This window comes from Malus domestica, chromosome 14 (genome assembly GCF_042453785.1).
Source record: "Malus domestica chromosome 14, GDT2T_hap1".
Lineage (NCBI taxonomy): Eukaryota > Viridiplantae > Streptophyta > Magnoliopsida > Rosales > Rosaceae > Malus > Malus domestica.
Window position 1 is genome coordinate 24,801,462 of NC_091674.1, and position 18,756 is coordinate 24,820,217.

At 43.3% G+C, this 18,756-nt stretch overlaps 1 protein-coding gene across 1 annotated transcript; it reads left to right on the forward strand.

The window, feature by feature from the left end:
* Positions 1 to 8,703: 8,703 nt before the first annotated feature.
* Positions 8,704 to 18,756, forward strand: LOC139191245 (uncharacterized). The gene is made up of 4 exons (XM_070811822.1): positions 8,704 to 8,898; positions 8,985 to 9,460; positions 9,541 to 9,858; positions 18,694 to 18,756. Coding segments are annotated over exons 1-4 (858 nt in total). The 5' UTR covers positions 8,704 to 8,897.

Genomic DNA, 18,756 nt, shown 5'->3' on the forward strand with positions numbered 1-18,756 from the left:
GTGAGAGATTTTAATGGATTTATAAATCCATGGATTTTTATGGAGTTTAATTGATTTGTAGAGATTTCATATAAAATTTTGATTCAATTCTCTCGAAATCTCATGGGAAGAGGTGAGATTTGTGGATACTTAAAATACACTACGAAATCTCTCCAATTCCCTCTAATTCTTTAACTTTCTCAAATTCTTTAAAATCAATTTCTAATTGAATACACCTGGAATGTTATAAACTTCTTTAAAATCTTAATTGAATACACCTAGATTTCTAAGGATTTTAATAAACTATTTTGAAATTCTAATTGAATACACCTAGAATTTCAGAGAATCACTTAAAATCCTAATTGAATACCCCTGGAATTATTAATTCCCTGAAACTCTCTCAGAATCCTAATTGAATACACCCCTCTTATTTGAGATATTTATTTATATTTCAAATATATTATGAGCTGTCCTGTTATATAAAATGTCAGTTTTCTTTACGGGTGTTTTTTCTGTTTTTGTATTGCCCTTACGGGTGTTGAATATGGTTGTTCTGAGTGTCGGTTTATTTCAGGCACACTTTTTTCACTTTTCACGTTCTTTTCAATTTTCAATTGATAAATTGAAAAAAGTCAAAAAATAAAAAATTACAAAAGTGAATGAAAAGTAAATTTTTTTTTTTTTAATTTATGAAAAACTATTACCTTTTCTTTTGAATTAAAATTTTGATTATACCTATAAACTTCATAATCATACAATTTTTTCATTGATTTAAGTTTAGAATTTTTGGTCTATTTTTTTTATATCTATTTTGGTCACATGGTGAACATTTGAGGTTAATAAAGTAATTTTATTTCTAATATGAACAGAAATTGCTTTTTCTTTCTTCTCTTCTGCTAGTTGATTCCGTATCTATTCGAATTAGCTTATGAGAGATTAAGATAGACAAAAAATTAGATGAGATTTCAAAATTTAACATCAAAAAAAAATTTGAATAAAATTCAGAAAAATAAGCAAGGGCCGTCTTAAGCAAAACAAACTCAAATTAAAAAAAAAAATTAGCTACTATATATAAGTTCAGGAACAAATTCAGAAATACGATGTAGTTTTCTTTTATTTAGCAAGTAGTGCTCGTAGCTTAGTGCTTTTCAAAAGCTTAACTAAATGTTTTTCTGTGACTGTAAGATGGAAGATGAGTGGACATACGAATTGACACTATTTTTGCTACTGGTGAATCGCACGATGGGTATTGGGCACCAGCAGAGGAAAGGTGGGGTCAATGGGTGACTGTGACCCCAAATAGATGGTTTTCTTCCCATTGAATTTGGGTGCTGACCTGTAACGACCCATCCCCAATTATTATGATTTTTATAATTTTAAAAAGTGAATTTACGAAAATACCCTTTAAGGAAAATGCGTTGACTTTTGTTGAATGCCTTGTCGAGTTACGTAAGATTCATTTTCTTGGCGTATTCTCGTAGTACTTGTCGCTACGAACACGTGGTCGCAAACGGTTCGTGATTTGGAGTTATAATGAATGAGATATTAACGTTTTAAGTTGGGGGCATTTTAGTAAATTAATAAAGTTCAAGAAAGCTCTAGATTTTTGAAGCCAAATCTGGAAAGCCACATGTGTGGCTGAGATTAAAGGAAAGGAAAGGAAAGATTAGCGATGGAGATGAAGAGAGATTAAAGGAAAGGAAAGATTGGCAGTGGAGATGAAGGATAAATGAGAGAATGGAGGGAGGAATCAGACCAATTAGGAAATGGAGAAAATGAGAGAACCAATGGGAAAGGAGAGAGTTGAGGGGGTAGCTGATCGGACCCCCGACCCGTTTTGAAACCGTGACTCGATTCCTGGCGCCATTTTTCGATAAGATTTTGTCGGGTTTTGGGGTGTTTTGTAGCCCTCCACCACTATAAATCAACCCAAAGATCTTCCATGTTTGTTTCTCCATCAAATCTGAGATGTTTTGAGCTTTGTTTCACGATGAACCAAAGTTGTTGGCTTCAAGGACACCCAGCGACAATCCACCCATTTTTGAAATGATTATCTCCAATCACCACAACCAAAACACTTCTCTGGAGGTCAAGAACAAAGCCTAAACAATGGTGGAGGCGTTGGAGAGCGTATGGAGGTTGATTCGAAGCTCACCCTTTATGGGGTTTTCAGCAGATCGAGGGGAATTTGAGGTGTTTCCCGGCTGAATTGGCCTTGGCCACAAGTATGAAAGTTGTTCCTCTCATTGAGATCTTCATCCCTGTAAAATTTGATAATTTTTAGAAATAGTTGAATTTTTCAACAAGTCGAGGCGGCGCGTAGGCCAAGACGTCCCTTGACCTTCCTAGGTTAAATTTGAATACCTTGTGTTGATGCACAAAATCAGCGAAGACTTTGGTACAACAGAAAATGTCAGGTTTTGTGACCTTCGCTTGGTTGCTTCGGTCACTAGTGAGGATAAGTACGTAAATAAATAGAGACAGAGAAGCAAACACAGGATGTACGTGGTTCACCCAGATTGGCTACGTCCACGGAGTAGAGGAGTTCTTATTAGTAGTGAAGGGCTTACACAAGTACAAAGGATCAAGCTCTCAATTTAGTGAGTTCTTGTGAATGATTTAACACAAATGGCATTAGGCAATATTGTGGGGGAATGACCCCTATTTATAGAAAAACTTGTAGCTTTGTCACATTGACATGTGTCATGTTATGATTGGTTCTTGATGTTGACACGTGCTGCGCTCTGATTGGCTTCTAATCTTGACACGTGTCGAGTAGTGATTGGCCTCCTGGTCGGAGGGGAACTCTTCTGGGTCCTTGACAGTATAGCGTTGGCCGGTGCTCGGTAGTTTCGGGATTGGTCAAGTATGGTACAAACAGTGCTCCCCTAAGTTCCCGAGTGAGGGAAACTCCTCGGTTGGGGACTTGCAAGATCCAATCCCTTGAGTAATCACGAAACTTCTAAGTACCGAAGTGTGGTCTGATTTTCATCTGCCCTTCTCTGGAAGTACCTTTCCTCCATCCGGGAATGGTGTATTTAGCTGATGTTGACGCACAAGGTAATGTATCAATTTCACTTGAAGCTTAGTTGTAGTTTCGGGCTTAGTCAAGTGTGATACAAACCCTATAGTAGGAGTCCCCCAAGTCGCCGAGCTAGGAGATCTGCCGAAAGAGGTGACAGACAAGGTAAGCAGTCAAACTTCCAAGTAAGCAACCCAGGATCAGAGGTTTGACTTCGGCTTCCGGTTGATTGTTCTCCTTCTCCTTGTCTCTCATTCAACTGCCAGGATAAGGAGAAGCAAATGGATAAGAGATGATATGAGATACTTTTGCTTTTGAAGAAGTAACTTTCCACAGGCTTATTCTTGAACTGTGCTGGAGGGTTTTCTGGTGCCCTTCAGAGTATAAGGCCGATTCAAAAATTTGAGGGTCAAAACAAGTCCATCAAATCTAGAGTACGTTCGACCTTGATGATATGGGATACTTTTGCTGTTGACGGAATAATGAATGTGGTATGGAAAGGTGTCGTGTTGTAGTGATCTGTTTCAGCTCACCGTTGAACCTTCTGCTTCAATCTTTTGCATGGCAGAAGTGGTGTGCAACCTTTGCATTTAAATGGTCCTTCAGAACATTCCTTCATAGTGACTCATCCACGCTTGGCAGCTTCAGTGTAAAGAGCCAATATCTGATCAACTGTCATGAGGTATTTGCCGGTGGAATTCGTGACCTTGACAGCAGTTGAGGATGAGTACTCGAGAGCAATGCTAAGTAAGCAACCAGGCAAAGGCTCCAGGCAGTCAGTTCCAAATTGGAGGTTTGATTTCAGGTTCCGACTGACTGCTCTCTTTCTCCTTGTCCTGCAGGTGTGGACAAGGACAAAGACAAAGACAGGGAGAAAGCATGATATGGGATACTCTTGCTTTCGACCCTGATGATATGAGATACTCTTGTTCTTGGTGTGGCTTATTTGCTGAGGTATTATCGGGGGGAAATAAAGCTGAGTATTTCGAGAGGTTATGTTGAGGGTGTCTTTTCGAATGCGAGAAAGGGTTGAGCATTTTTGCAGGTTTGCCTGTCCGTTGAGGAGGGAGGTCAATATATATAGGGATTTCCCAATAACAAGTAGTAATGCTATTCCTTTACCCTTCTTGGTCACAGCAATGTAGTGGGAGCTGCCAGCTTCACGTGTTTTAATTTTGTCAGAGCACTTTGAAAAAGTGGTATGTGGTATCTGGAAAGCTGATATTACGTGTGAAGATTACAGACAAGCTTTATCTAAGGAAATCTGGCTCTCGAAGTTCTGCCTCTTCGGTTTTCGAACAAGCAATCCCGTCGAGGATCTGACTCTCGAGATTCGGAAAGCGGTGCTGCTCCGGTTTTTGAGAAAGTAATTATGTTGAGAGTCTTTTCTCGAATGTGAGTAAAGGTTGGACGTTCTTGCCAACCTGTCTTGCCGCAAAACACGGAGGTCGACACACATAGGGACTTTCCAGTTGTCAAGCAGTGGTGCTGTTCCTTTACCCTTATGGGTAATAGTAGGGTAGCTGGAACTTCGAAATTCTCGTGCCTAAACTTTGTCAGAGATCTTTGACAAAGTTATATGTGGTACCCGAGGAGTTGATGGTGCATATGGAAAGCGGTGATTGAACAGTAAGATTCACGTGCTTTCTACTTCACCAGAAATCTTCGACAGATTGCCCGTAATTTCCGCAAAGCTGATTGTGCATGTGACAGGTGCTGACGAGGCTGCAAAAGCAGGTGCTTCTTCGATTTCTGAGATCGGCCCTCGTGGTCTCTGAGCAGCCCAGCTTTTGAGAAAACAAACGCCTCTTCGATTTCTGAGATCGGCCCTCGTGGTCTCTAAGCAGCCCAGCTTTTGAGAAAGCAAACGCCTCTTCGATTTCTGAAGCTCCGTCGAGTGCAGATTTTTATAGAGGCTGGCATTAAGTTCCACAGCACACTTGAATCTCTACCAGTAGAAGCTCATTTCTTGCACTTCTAAGATCTTGATTTGTCTGACCTCTTCCTTCTTCAACACATTTGAAAATGTCTGGACCCTCTGACCGTCGTTTTGACTTGAACCTTGGAGAAGAGACAGCCACGCCTTCTCCAGACAACATATGGCGCCCATCCTTCATATCCCCTACTGGTCCTCTTACCGTTGGGGATTCTGTGATGAAGAATGATATGACCGCTGCAGTGGTAGCCAGGAACCTTCTCACTCCCAAAGATAACAGACTACTTTCCAAACGGTCTGATGAGTTGGCTGTTAAGGACTCTCTGGCTCTTAGTGTTCAGTGTGCAGGTTCTGTGTCTAATATGGCCCAACGCCTATTTGCTAGAACCCGCCAAGTTGAATCATTGGCTGCTGAAGTGATGAGTCTCAAACAGGAGATTAGAGGGCTCAAGCATGAGAATAAGCAGTTGCACCGACTCGCCCATGACTATGCTACAAACATGAAGAGGAAGCTTGACCAGATGAAGGAATCTGATGGTAAGGTTTTACTTGATCATCAGCGGTTTGTGGGTTTGTTCCAAAGGCATTTATTGCCTTCGTCCTCTGGGGCTGTACCTGGTAATGAAGCTTCAAATGATGAACCTCCAATGCCTCATCCTTCTGGGGTTTTGTCAAGTACTGAGGCTCCGGATAACCACCCTCCGGTGCTTTCTCTTTCTGGAGCTCTACCGACTGCTGAGACTTCCCCTAAGCAACCTTTGTGAAGGCTCCCTTTTGTTTGTTTATTTTGACTTATGTATATGTACATATTTGTGGCTTATCGAAAATATTAATAAATAAGCTTTGCTTCATTTCAACATATTGTGTTAAATACACCAAAGCATTCTTCATAAAGTTCTTTGAATTTTTGCTTTTGTTGAAACCTGTATTGTTGAAGCTTTGTGAGTGAAGCATGTAGTTTGAGGTAGTGTTCCCTTAATTTCCCGAGTGAGGAAAACTTCTCGGTTGGAGACTTGAAAAATCCAAGCCACTGAGTAGTCACGAACTTTTGAGTACCAAGGCGTAGTAGCATATGGTGGGAGTCCCCCAAGTCTCTAGTCGAGGGAGTTGACGAATGAGGTGTCTTGCTATAGGGAGATACACACACATACTGCTATGATAGAGGGTGTAACCGTTGGTGCATTACAATCATAATGGAAGCATCACAATGATGGAAGCATCACAATGATGGAAGCATCACAATGATGGAAGCATCATAATGATGAAAACACCATAATGATGAAACATCATAATGATGTTTCTTTGGTGGAATTGTTTTTCATTTCCCCTAACACCCTGAATTGGTTTTCAATATAAGACCATCATATGTAGCTCGAATCACAAAGTTGTCTTCATGAAAGTTGTTCTTTAATTCCTTAACTACAACATATCCAAATTTGAGAGCCATCAGATCAGTACAACTCCAGAAATCCAGGTATGATGAGTGACTGTTTATCATTTGTCTGTCAACCCGTCAGATTTGTTGTGAGCTTTGAAACTCTATTTTCTCTTGCTCAGATCAGCATGCTTTCTTCATTGAAGTTGTTCCTCAGCTTGTGACCTACAACATATCCAAATTTGAGATCCCTCGGAGCAGTATAACTCAAGAAATTCAGGTATGATGAATGACTGGTTATTATTTTTCTGTCAACCCGTCAGATTTGTTGTGAGCTTCGAAACTCCATTTTCGATTGTTCAGATCAGCATGCTTTCTTCATTGAAGTTGTTCCTCATCGTCTCTTTCATAACATATCAAAAATTTAGAATGAACTAATGGTTAAATATTTCCAGATCTTCGAAACATCACAGCAACTTCGAAATTTGCAAGAATCCGACTGTCATGCTTGGAGCTTCAACACTTTAATTTCCGTGGCTCAAACAGAAATGGTTCCTTCTTGAAAGTTGTTCATCTGCTCAAGAACTAGAGGGTGTCCAAAATTCAGCTCCATTGGAGAAAAGCAGCAGCTGCAAAAATTTGATAGAGAAAAGGAGGCGAAGCTTTGTTGGATTTCTAGGCTGGGGAAGATTCCAGTTTTTGTAGCAACTTCAGTACTGGTGAATTGCTTGTATTTTTGTCCACAACTAAATTTTGGACTTTGAATTATTATTTGATCTATCATAATATGTTTGGGAACATATATAAGTGAAAAAATAAGAAGGAAAATTTTGGGCCCTTGTGGGTGTAAAACAAAAAATGTTTATGTTTACCCAAGTGTTTTTGTACAAGTTCAAGGGCATCTTGGGTTTTGTGAACAAAATTTGTTTATTTGGAGCAAGGTTTTGTGTTGAAGCTTTCTAGGTGAAGCTTTGATGGTGAAGCTTTGATGGTGAAAGTATGTAGAGGGAGCTTTCTAGGTGAAGCTTTTTTAGGTGAAGCTGTGTAGGTGAAGCTTTTTTAAGTGAAGCTTTTCGGGTGAAGTTTTTTGGGTGAAGCTTTGTGGGTGAAGCTTTTTAGGTGAAGCTTTGTGGGTGAAGCTTTTGTAGGTGAAGCTTTGATGGTGAAGCTTTGTGGGTGAAGCTTTTTAGGTGAAGCTTTGTGGGTGAAGCTTTTGTAGGTGAAGCTTTGATGGTGAAGCTTTCTTAGGTGAAGCTGTGTAGGTGAAGCTGTTTTAAGTGAAGCTTTTCGGGTGAAGTTTTTTGGGTGAAGCTTTGTGGGTGAAGCTTTTTAGGTGAAGCTTTGTGGGTGAAGCTTTTGTAGGTGAAGCTTTGATGGTGAAGCTTTGTAGATGAAGCTGTTTTTTTTTTTTTTTTTTTTTTTGCGCTTGACACGGTCTTCATTTGCTTGTTTTGTAGTGACTGTGGAAAACGGATTGCTTTCTGATTGAGAAGGGTTCCGGCATCGCTTTGCACCATCTTCATGTGGGTAATATAGGAATTTCCTTATGTGTTGATCATGCATGTAGTGATAGAATTTGTTTCTTCTTATTGTAGATGTCAGAGCCTGGAAGTTCTAGTGATGAGGGCTCTTCTAGCTTTAGCTCTAAGTCTGAGTCTGCAATGTCGGAGTCTTCAGGGTCTTTGTTAGAGTCCTGTACTAGAGAAACATTGGATGATCTTCCCAACCGTCGAACTTTAGCTATTGCTAGTTCTTCCTCCATGGCGTTGGGTGAGGGGGTTGTTTTTGATGCCATACCCATAGTTCGCTCTGAGTTCACAGCAGACCATCTAAAGAATAACTTGTTAAATAATGAGAAGCAGGTTGAGGCGCTAAGGCAGTCATGTAATATCCCTCGTAGTGTAGGGATACGCTTGGTACATGATGAAGAATGGCCTTCTGAGCCTCCCCAGGGTCATGTTATGTTCTACACCCAAATATTACTGACTTTAGGGGTGAGACTACCTTTACATCCGTGGTTGCAAAAGATGTTATCTTTGATCGGATATGCACCTGGGCAACTCAATCCTGGTTTCTGGGATACTTTGATTGGATTTTATATCATTTGGATGGAGTGTGGGTTGTGTGAGCCTTCCTTCCATCAGTGGCGTTACTGTTACAAGATGCGCCCAGCAAAATCATGCACTGGTTATGCCGAGTGTGCATGTCGGAGTGAGAGAGAGCGTATTGTGTATGGTAAGAAAAAGGCATACTACACATGGAAAAACCGTTGGTGCTTTCTGTATAATGATTGGGAGTATGATAAGGGTGTCACGCCTGAGCGACGTGTGCTTACTCACTTCCAGACTGTAGGTTGTAACGTATCAACCGTTCGTACTATTTGCTATTTGTTGTGGTCTTTTCTTGCTTCTAACACTTTGTTTCATGTAGTGACGCGGGGCACCATCCAACTGTTTGGGCAGGAGCTATCTGACATAGAGAAGGTGTTGAGGGTGCCCAAAGAGGATAGACACTTAAGCAAGCTACGACCCTTATTTCGTCGGTACGGTTTCCAACCCTTAGTTTCCGAGAGCCAGGGACGGTCGAGTAAGTTGTATCCTTCATGTAAACTTAGCTCAATTCCTTACTTTATTTGGAAAGTTGTATTTCTTATTTTGATTTTCCTTATGCAGTGGAGAAGGTAAGCAAGAAAACAGGGACTAGCACCCATAAAAGGAGAGCACCAGTGTTAGTTCCTTCGGAAGACATCCTACCGCATAAGAAAATTCATAAGTTCCGAGGGGAACCATCCGTTAGACCTAAGTCCCAAGATGGGGTCCTTAAGGGGCCTGCCTTTAGGAAGACTGGAGTCGAGGCCGTTGAAAATGCTGCTGCCGTAGTTGTAGGAGAAGGGAGCCGACTGTTGCCTCATCCTCTTACTATGGAGCACACTGTCCAGGAAAATGATCCCGGTTCCCGCCATGAGGGGAAAGGCAAGGAAAGAGCTGGCAGTGTCCCGTGGAAGGACTTGAGGGTTGCCACGCGGCCAAAGGATTTTGGGGATATCAACAATTGCTTGGCAGGGCGTCGATTCGCCTTTGATGAGCTCGGAGAGCCCTTAGCTAAGGATGAATCGGATTGCGACCGGATGTTGAAGCTGTCTTCATATGTGAGTGTTACTTTGTCATTTCCTTACTTTTTCCTCTTTATTATCATTATTTAGGTAGTGATGATCGTCTTGCCATGCAGGTCATGGCCGAGTATCACGACAGACTGCAAGAGGTTGAGCGGTACAAGGCAAAACTGAAGGAGAATAAGCAGCTTGTGGACGAGGCCCGAAGGAATAAGGGACTTTTGACTCAGGCTCTCCAACTGAAGGACGAAACCATGGAGAGCTTGAAAAGGCGAAATAGTGAGAACTTAAGGCTTAAGAAATTGTTTGAGGCAACTAAAAAACAGTTGGAGGTGGCTACCTTGGAGGTATCCAAGGTTAGGGGAGAATTGGATGGTGCCTTAGTTGAGATTTCTGAACTGGAGAAGAGCATTCCAACTGAAAGGGAGGCTGCTGTGCAAGAATACTTAAGTTCTTTGACCTTTCATCTTGCTATTAAACCCCACTGTGCTCAAGAAACTCGCTTTGAAAAAAGGAAATGGATGGCCGTCCTTGATCGTTATGATGATGGGAGCATTCTTCGAAAATACCACGAAGATATAGATGAGCATCATCGAAAGGGCGAGACATTTGTCCTTGCTGTTGATCCTAGCAGCGAAGATGAGTCTGATAATGAAGGTAGTGCTGATGCACAGACTCAGCATGGTGAAGAGGGTCTTGGGGATGCAGAGGATGATGGTAGGACGCGGAGTGATACTGCCAGGGGTTCGGCTTCAGATGAGAATGAATAGCAGTGTCTTTACTATCTGCATGTATTCTGGATGTAGTAGTCTGATGTGTGTATAACATGTGCCCATGTTATAAGCTTGAGAGTTTTGGATTTTAGGTGTTTATGAGTGTTTGCACTATTATTAATGCATGTTTGGCTATGTATGAATAGATCTATTGTTTGGATATAAGCCCTTGTTTGGTTGTTCCTTTCTTTGTATAGTCTTGTCGACACATACTTAGATTTTGTTTCGTGTTGGATATATCTGCTTTGAGGTTTCAACACTTGAGTGTTCCATTGCTAGGAATGTAAAAGAGTGAGGGCTGAGTTGGCTAAATTACCTCTTTATTGAATTCATTGCCAAATGGCCTTCATTACATAGGATGCCGAACGGCTATAGCTCAACACTTGTACATCGTGAGTCTATTTGTAGTAGTACTTCAAGTGATCAGCGTTCCATGGATGGCCAAGGGTCTTGCCATCGGAGCTTCTAAGTGTGTAAGAGCCAGGGCGACTGATGCCAATGACTTCATACGGTCCATCCCAGTTTGGACTAAGTGTGCCTTCACTCGGGACTCTGTCGCAGAGTAATCTTTTCTTTAAGACCCAGTCTCCTATTTTGAAAGAACGAGGCTTGACCCTAGAGTCATAATAGTTGGAGATGCGCTGCTTGTAGGCGACATTCCTCAAGTGAGCTTGGTTTCTGTGTTCCTCGACTAAATCCAAGTTGAGGGTGAGTTGTTTGTCATTTTCACTTTGAATGTAGTTCTGGACTCGGAATGTTGCTTGCTCGAGCTCAACAGGGACAACCGCCTCTGTGCCAAAGGCAAGTGAGAATGGAGTTTCTCCTGTTGAAGTCCGATATGAAGTGCGATATGACCAAAGAACTTGGGGTACAAATTCTGGCCAACAACCTTTAGCTTTGTCCAAGCTGGTTTTCAAAGTGCGCTTGATTATTTTGTTGATGGCCTCAACTTGTCCATTAGACTGGGGATGAGCTGGAGAGGCAAAGCATAAGTTGATGTTGAACTTAGAGCAGAACAACCTGAACTTCTTGTTGTCAAACTGTCGCCCATTGTCAGTGACTATCGCATTGGGAATGCCGAATCTACAAAGGATGTTCTTCCACACGAAGTCTTCTATCTTTGCCTCAGTAATGGTTGCCAAGGGTTCTACTTCGGCCCACTTTGTGAAGTAGTCCACTGCAACGACTGCGTAACAGACTTTGCCCTTCCCTGCCGGCATTGGGCCGATCAAATCAAGTCCCCACTGGGCGAAGGGCCAAGGGCTGATCATAGGAGTAAGAGGCTCTGGAGGGGAATGAGGAATAGTTGCATATCGTTGACATTTGTCACATGAGCGGGATACTTTGATGGCATCCTGGTGGAGTGTTGGCCAGTAATATCCTTGGCGAAAAGTCTTGTGTGCTAGGGACCGAGATCCAGCATGATCTCCACAGACTCCCTCATGTATTTCCCGAAGGACGATTTCCGCCTCGGCAGGCGTAAGACACCTTAAGTATGGCAGGCTAAAACCTCGCTTATAGAGTTGATCATTGATGATCAGGTAGCGGGTAGACTTGTATCGAATTTGCTTAGCCTGAACTTTATCATTTGGGAGGGTGCCATGAGCAAGGAAATTATAGATCGGGGTGATCCAACTATCCCCATGTTGTAAGTTGCATACTTCTGCGGCCATGGTGCTTGGTGTTGTCAACAGTTCGACATGAATTTTTCTTCCAATCTTGTCTTCCACAGCTGAGGCGAGGCGAGCCAGGGCGTCTGCATGACTGTTTGCCGCTCGAGGAACTTGGGTGATCTGGTAGTGGAAGTGCTTGAGCAAAAGTTGTGTTTGCGCAAGATATGCTGCCATGGAGCTGTCCTTAGCATCAAAGTTGTTGGTAACCTGGTTGACCACTAATTGGGAGTCACTGAAAATATCAATTTGTTTAACCCCGAGGTGTTTGGCCAAACGTAATCCTGCTAGAAGGGCTTCATACTCGGCCTCATTGTTTGATGCCTTGAATTTGAAACGAAGAGCATACTCCATTGCTACTTTGTCGGGCGTAGTCAAGACTAGTCCCGCTCCACAGCCCTGTTGGTTGGATGAGCCATCAACATACAGACTCCATGCTGAGGTCGTTGATTCTACTTTCTGAGCTTCCGATGGTAATGAAGCTACTGCTTCAGGTGTAGAAGCAATGTCAACAGGATATGTGAAGTCGGCGATGAAATCTGCTACTGCTTGGCCTTTTTCGGCTGGTTTTGGTTGGTAGGAGATGTCAAACTCACCCAATGCTATCGCCCATTTGATCATTCGTCCAGACGTGTCAGGACTCTGGAGTATCTGTCGAAGAGGGTGATTGGTAAGCACGATGATGGCGTGTGCTTGGAAATAAGGGCGAAGTTTCCGAGCAGACATGACCAATGCTAGAGCTAATTTCTCAATGTTGGAGTATCGTGTCTCCGCATCTTGTAGGGCCTTGCTAGCGTAGTAGACGGGCCGTTCGACACCACTGTCCATTCGAATAAGAACAGAACTGACTGCTGAAGCCGAAACCGATAGATAGATGATGAGAGTGTCACCAACTTCTGGTTTGGAGAGCAGAGGGGCTTTACTCATGTACTCTTTGAGGTTCCTGAATGCCTTGGCACATTCCTCCGTCCATGTAATGTACTTCTTATTTCCCTTGAGTGCTTTGAAGAAAGGAGCACATCTGTCCGTGGCCTTAGAGATGAATCTGGTTAAGGCTGCCACCTTGCCAGTAAGGCTTTGGATGTCTTTTGAAGTTATTGGCTCTTTCATGTCGAGGATTGCTTTGATCTTTTCAGGGTTAGCTTCAATGCCTCGTTGGCTAATCATGAAGCCTAAGAATTTGCCAGAGCCCACGCCGAAGGCACATTTGTTGGGGTTCAACCTCATTCGATACCTCTTTAGAATGGTGAAAGTTTCAGATAGGTCGGTGATGTGTTGGTCAGCATGTTTGCTTTTGACTAGCATATCATCAACGTAAACTTCCATGTTCTTCCCAATTTGTTCGGCGAACATTGAATTGACCAGTCTCTGATAAGTTGCTCCTGCATTCTTTAGGCCGAAAGGCATGACTTTATAGCAATATAGTCCCCTGTCAGTAGTGAAGGCCGTGTGTTCTTGGTCTGAGGGGTTCATGAGGATTTGGTTGTATCCTGAATAAGCGTCCATAAAGCTCAAGAGCTCACACCCTGCCGTAGAGTCTATAAGCCTGTCAATAAGAGGAAGAGGGAAACTATCTTTCGGACACCCTTTGTTTAGGTCGGTGTAGTCAACACACATCCTCCACAAGACCTTTTGAAGCGAAAGACTTTCTTTGGTCGGATTTTTCCTAACAAGGACCACATTTGCTACCCATGTTGGGTAATTGACTTCGCGGACAAAGCCTATGCCTTTGAGTTTTTCAACTTCTGCTTTCATTGCCTCGTATCGTTCAGCGTCATAAGATCTTCGCTTCTGTCTCACCGGCTTGATCTTGGGGTCAATACTCAAACGATGACAGATGACATCGGGAGAGATGCCTGGCATGTCCTCATATGACCAGGCGAAGACTTCAGTGTTCTCTTTCAAAAAAGATATCAATGCTAACCGAAGGGGTGGTGACAATGTGGTGCCAATATTCACCATGCGGTCTGGATGATCTCTTGAGATAGGTACCTTCTCCAACTCTTCAGCAGGTTGGGCTTGCCGGGTGAAAGAGTCATCTCGAGGATCATCGGGTTGATTGTTGCTATCAGGAAAATCCATCTAGGCTGGTCTTTGTGACTTGGTCATGTACAGACAGGGTTTCCTTAGGTCCGGGCAAGTGTTGTTGCTTAACTGAAGTGTTGTAACATGATCGTGCACTAAGCTGATCTCCTCTGATGTAGCCGTTGCCATGGGGGGTTGGAAATTTCATCAACAGCATATGCGTGGATACCATAGCCTTGAGATCATTGATGCCTGTGCGCCCAAAGATGACATTGTATGCCGTTGGGCAGTCAACCACTAGGAAGTTAGTGGTAATGGTAGCCGTGTAAGGGCCTGTACCAATAGTAAAGGGTAAATGTATGCTCCCTAAGGGTTGCACGATATCACCGGAGAAGCTTATCAGAGGAGAAATCGAGCGATCGAGCAAGTGTTCAGCTACACTGAGTGCCCTGAAAGCTTCGGCAAACATGATATTGACCGAAGCCCCTGTGTCTACGAGGATTCGTCGAACATCAAAGTTGGCTATGTGAGCCTCCACGATCAATGGGTCGTTATGAGGGTAGATGATGCCTCTTTCTTCCTCAGGGTAGAAACATATCGGATCCCAGTTAGGTTTTTGATACTTCCCTCCCCTGATGTCTTCCACGTGAAACACTTGGTGACCAGGCCTCAGACTTCGTTCACTGTTTTTCATGGCCCTATTGGAAGATTCAGATATGGGTGTGCCGCCGCTTATGGAATATATGACATTCACCTGGCGTTGGTTACGGTTATCCCTTTGAGGGTGAAGAAGGAATTGATCAATTTTTCCTTCTCGTGCCAAAGCTTCAATACGATCACGGAGGATGATACATTTCTCGCTATCATGGCCGTTATGCTCATGGTAGCAACAAAACGTGCCCGCGTTATTCGGGGGCGTGTAATCTGGGTGCCTCGGCTTTGGCTTTGGTATCAGGTGAGCTATGCTGGGGTAAATGACCGCGCATGTGGCATTCAAGGGCGTGTATGTCTCATACCTTGGGGTAGGGGGTATCTTGACGCGGGTTTGACCCACTGCATTGACTGCCTGGGGGCGAGCGTTATTGTGGCGATACCCTTGGTTATCGGGATAGTGTCCCTTACTCTTTTTACTGAAAGGAGAGTGGTGAGGATGGAAATCCTTCCTCTTGCCTTGAAATTGATATGTCTGTTGATTCGGTGAAGCATTATGCAAGGCATGGGGAGGTGCCACTGCTGTTTGGGAAGTCGAGGTCTTCTCATTTAGGTGAGTCTGGCTTCCACCTCCCACTTGTTGATAAAGGATGGTTGTAGGGGGTTTCTCCTGATATGTCTTTGCCTCGGCGGAGGCATGGTTATAAGCCTGCGCCATCACCTCAGAGTAAGTCTTCCAAGTATTGGCATTGATCATGTATTTAAAGAAACAATCACGTAGGCCTGCCGTGAAGGCTTTGAGGGCAGTCTTGTCGTCTGCCTCGGCACACCGGGAGTATTCATGGCTGAAGCGGCCAGCATACATACGTAATGACTCGTCTGGCTTCTGGCGGATAGTGTACAAGTCATCTGCAGAGTGCAAGCGATCGGTTTGGAAAATGTGTTGGGAAACAAATAGTTTCCTCAATTCCTCAAATGAGTCTACCGTCTCAGGTGTAAGACGACAATACCAATTTAGAGCTCCGCCAGAGAGGGTGGAGGGGAAGAGAAGACATCGCTCTTCGTCGGTGTGCATCCGGTATGCCATGGTGGACTCAAAGAGGTTAAGGTGCTCAATCGGGTCCTCTTTCCCAGTATAAAGTTGCAAGCCAAGCTTCTGCTTTGTCTTTGCTTGAAGAGGGGTGTTGAGGATCCTCCTTGTAAGAGGGCCAGGCCTGGGTTGGTTCCAGTCAGGTATTTCAGCCTGACGTTCAGCCTTCAACTTGTTTACTTCCTCAAGAAGTTGTAGGACAAGGGGGTCCTGAGTGGAGTTATGTGTCACTGGAGCTTTCTTTCGTAAATCTCCATCTCCTCTTGGAATTAGGAAGGTTTGATTAAGGGCATGTGATTTTTCCCTGGACTCGCTGTACTGGCTTCCAGGGTATGTCTGTCGGAACACCTCTGAGTCCCCTGTACCCTCATGTCTCTCTAGGACTTGTTGCCCATTCCCCAAATTGGTGGCCGGCTTGGGCCGTGGCAGGGGACCGAGTCTCTCAGAAATCCTTGGGTCATTAATCTTTGAGCTTATATGGATGGAATTCTCTCGACGTTGCTTCAGGAAATCCCGACAATCGCGAAAGACGGCTTTCGATCCTTCTGCCCCTTCAGCAAAGAGGTGTCTCCCTCCACTTCTCATGGTTCGGGTCGAAGCAACTGGGTTAAGAGAAGCCTCATGTTGATTATCAAGTCGAGGGTAATCTGTTCCCTATCAGGGATATCTATGTCGAATGCATGTGACCCTCCATGTTGGAGGGCACCCAGTTGATGGTTGACTTCCACGGGGGCAACAAGCTCGCGTGTTTGAGCTTGCCTAGCTTCGTGGAGTGTCTCGAAGAGCTTCTCATATTGCTCCTGGAGGACCTCATTCCTCATTGCTATCTTGTTGTTCTGAGCTTCCAACTCATCGACTTTAGCTTGAAGAAGAACTCGTTTTCCTTCATTCTTTCGTTGTTTCGCACTATGTGCAAGGGGGGTGTCATTCTGTGTGCTGTGGCTTCCTTCGCTTCCCATGTTGGAGAGGGATGCCTGGTCAAAAGAAAGTGTACGAATGATAGAAACCAGCTTGACACAGCTGAAGAGAGTAGGAATAAGTGTCGGTTCCCACAGACGGCGCCAAATGTTGATGCACAAAATCAGCGAAGACTTTGGTACAACAGAAAATGTCAGGTTTTGTGACCTTCGCTTGGTTGCTTCGGTCACTAGTGAGGATAAGTACGTAAATAAATAGAGACAGAGAAGCAAACACAGGATGTACGTGGTTCACCCAGATTGGCTACGTCCACGGAGTAGAGGAGTTCTTATTAGTAGTGAAGGGCTTACACAAGTACAAAGGATCAAGCTCTCAATTTAGTGAGTTCTTGTGAATGATTTAACACAAATGGCATTAGGCAATATTGTGGGGGAATGACCCCTATTTATAGAAAAACTTGTAGCTTTGTCACATTGACATGTGTCATGTTATGATTGGTTCTTGATGTTGACACGTGCTGCGCTCTGATTGGCTTCTAATCTTGACACGTGTCGAGTAGTGATTGGCCTCCTGGTCGGAGGGGAACTCTTCTGGGTCCTTGACAGTATAGCGTTGGCCGGTGCTCGGTAGTTTCGGGATTGGTCAAGTATGGTACAAACACCTTGATTCCATTGGTGAAGTCCGATTGATGAATTTCCGTCATTTAAACGTAGTTCCATTAAGGTCCGCCGCTTAATTATTATAACAATCGACGATTTGACCATTTGATCGTCACCAAACTTTGATACGTTATAATATGTAATATTTGAGGATATTAGAGACTTACGGATCGGGAATTCGAATGATAAATCTTCTCGAATAGAATATGTAAGTTACATGTTCTATTGATAAGAATTCTAAGACATGATTTAATAATTATTCTAGGCGCCTATCGTTCGTGACACCTTGATGTTTGTGCTAGGGAGTTGTAGCACGGACTCTAGGTGAGTGGGTTTTTGGTTACATGTTCTATTGATAAGAATTCTAAGACATGATTTAATAATTATTCTAGGCGCCGATCGTTCGTGACACCTTGATGTTTGTGCCAAGGAGTTGTAGCGTGGACTCTAGGTGAGTGGGTTTTTGGTTTCCTATATATGTGTATATATGCTTTACATTTTCCCAGAAACTGTTTTAAACGGGCGTATTATTTTAAATGTCATGTCATGCTTGCATTTCATTTTATTATATGCATTGGTATATATATGCATACTATTATATGACGCTGCGAAGGCCATGTAAGTTTCAGGTGAGTACTGTATGATGTTAGTGGTTGCATTGGTTATGGTTATACGTAGATGCGTATAGAACTCATTATCCTGCACCCCGGTGTTAATGCTCCCGTCCGTGGCCAGGGCACAGTCCTTTACGTGATGTTCACCTCCAGCACCGCACGCTTACCTTGGATCCAAGTTTGGTGCACAGTCCTATCGTACATACCACATTAGGTGGTTCCGACTCATAGATGACCCGCGATTATTCACACAGGCTTTATGTGATCGTAGCTCTTGAGTGTACTTATTTACACCTAGCCCTGTCGTACATACCACAATAGGTGGTTCCGACTCGTGTGAAGGAATTGGTTAATGAGCTAATAGGTTCAGCCATATAGGTTGCATTAGGTGACTCTAGCTGACATGTCATTTTACATTGATTTATTTCACCTGGCTTACTTATTTCATTGCTGAGATACTTGACATGGCATATACTTGGTTTTCACTACTCTCGAGCATGATTTCTATATACCTATGTATTATTATTTTTTGAGAAATTATACAGGTTTTACGGTGAGGGGTTATAACATTTTCAAAAGATTTTTTTAAAAACTTTATTTTCAGGCCCATTCACTGTTGTTTTGCGCCCCTCCAGGTTTTAGCCGTTGAAAGTTCGTATTGATGAGGATTCGTGGCGAATCTCAGTATATGTGGCTACCTTTGAGGGTATGATCCTTACCCACACTACTGTACTTTACTTATGCTCTGACGTCGCATGTGAAATGGGTTCATCCCCGTTCACAGCGCACTCTTGCCGTTAGGTACTTTTAGGTTTAAATTTATTCACATTTTCCACATCATTATACTTTATGACTTCGTCATCTTTTAGGTGTCGGTCAACACAGCTCGATTCGGAGTCCTAGTGGACATTCCGGGTTGGGGTTTGTCATGA

What these genes read in the sequence shown, in the direction of transcription:
- LOC139191245 (XM_070811822.1), top strand. An exon ending in TGTTGAAGCTGTCTTCATAT is followed by an intron (nt 9,461 to 9,540) that starts GTGAGTGTTACT and finishes CTTGCCATGCAG; the next exon opens with GTCATGGCCGAGTATCACGA. An exon ending in CAACTGAAAGGGAGGCTGCT is followed by an intron (nt 9,859 to 18,693) that starts GTGCAAGAATAC and finishes GTCATCTTTTAG; the next exon opens with GTGTCGGTCAACACAGCTCG.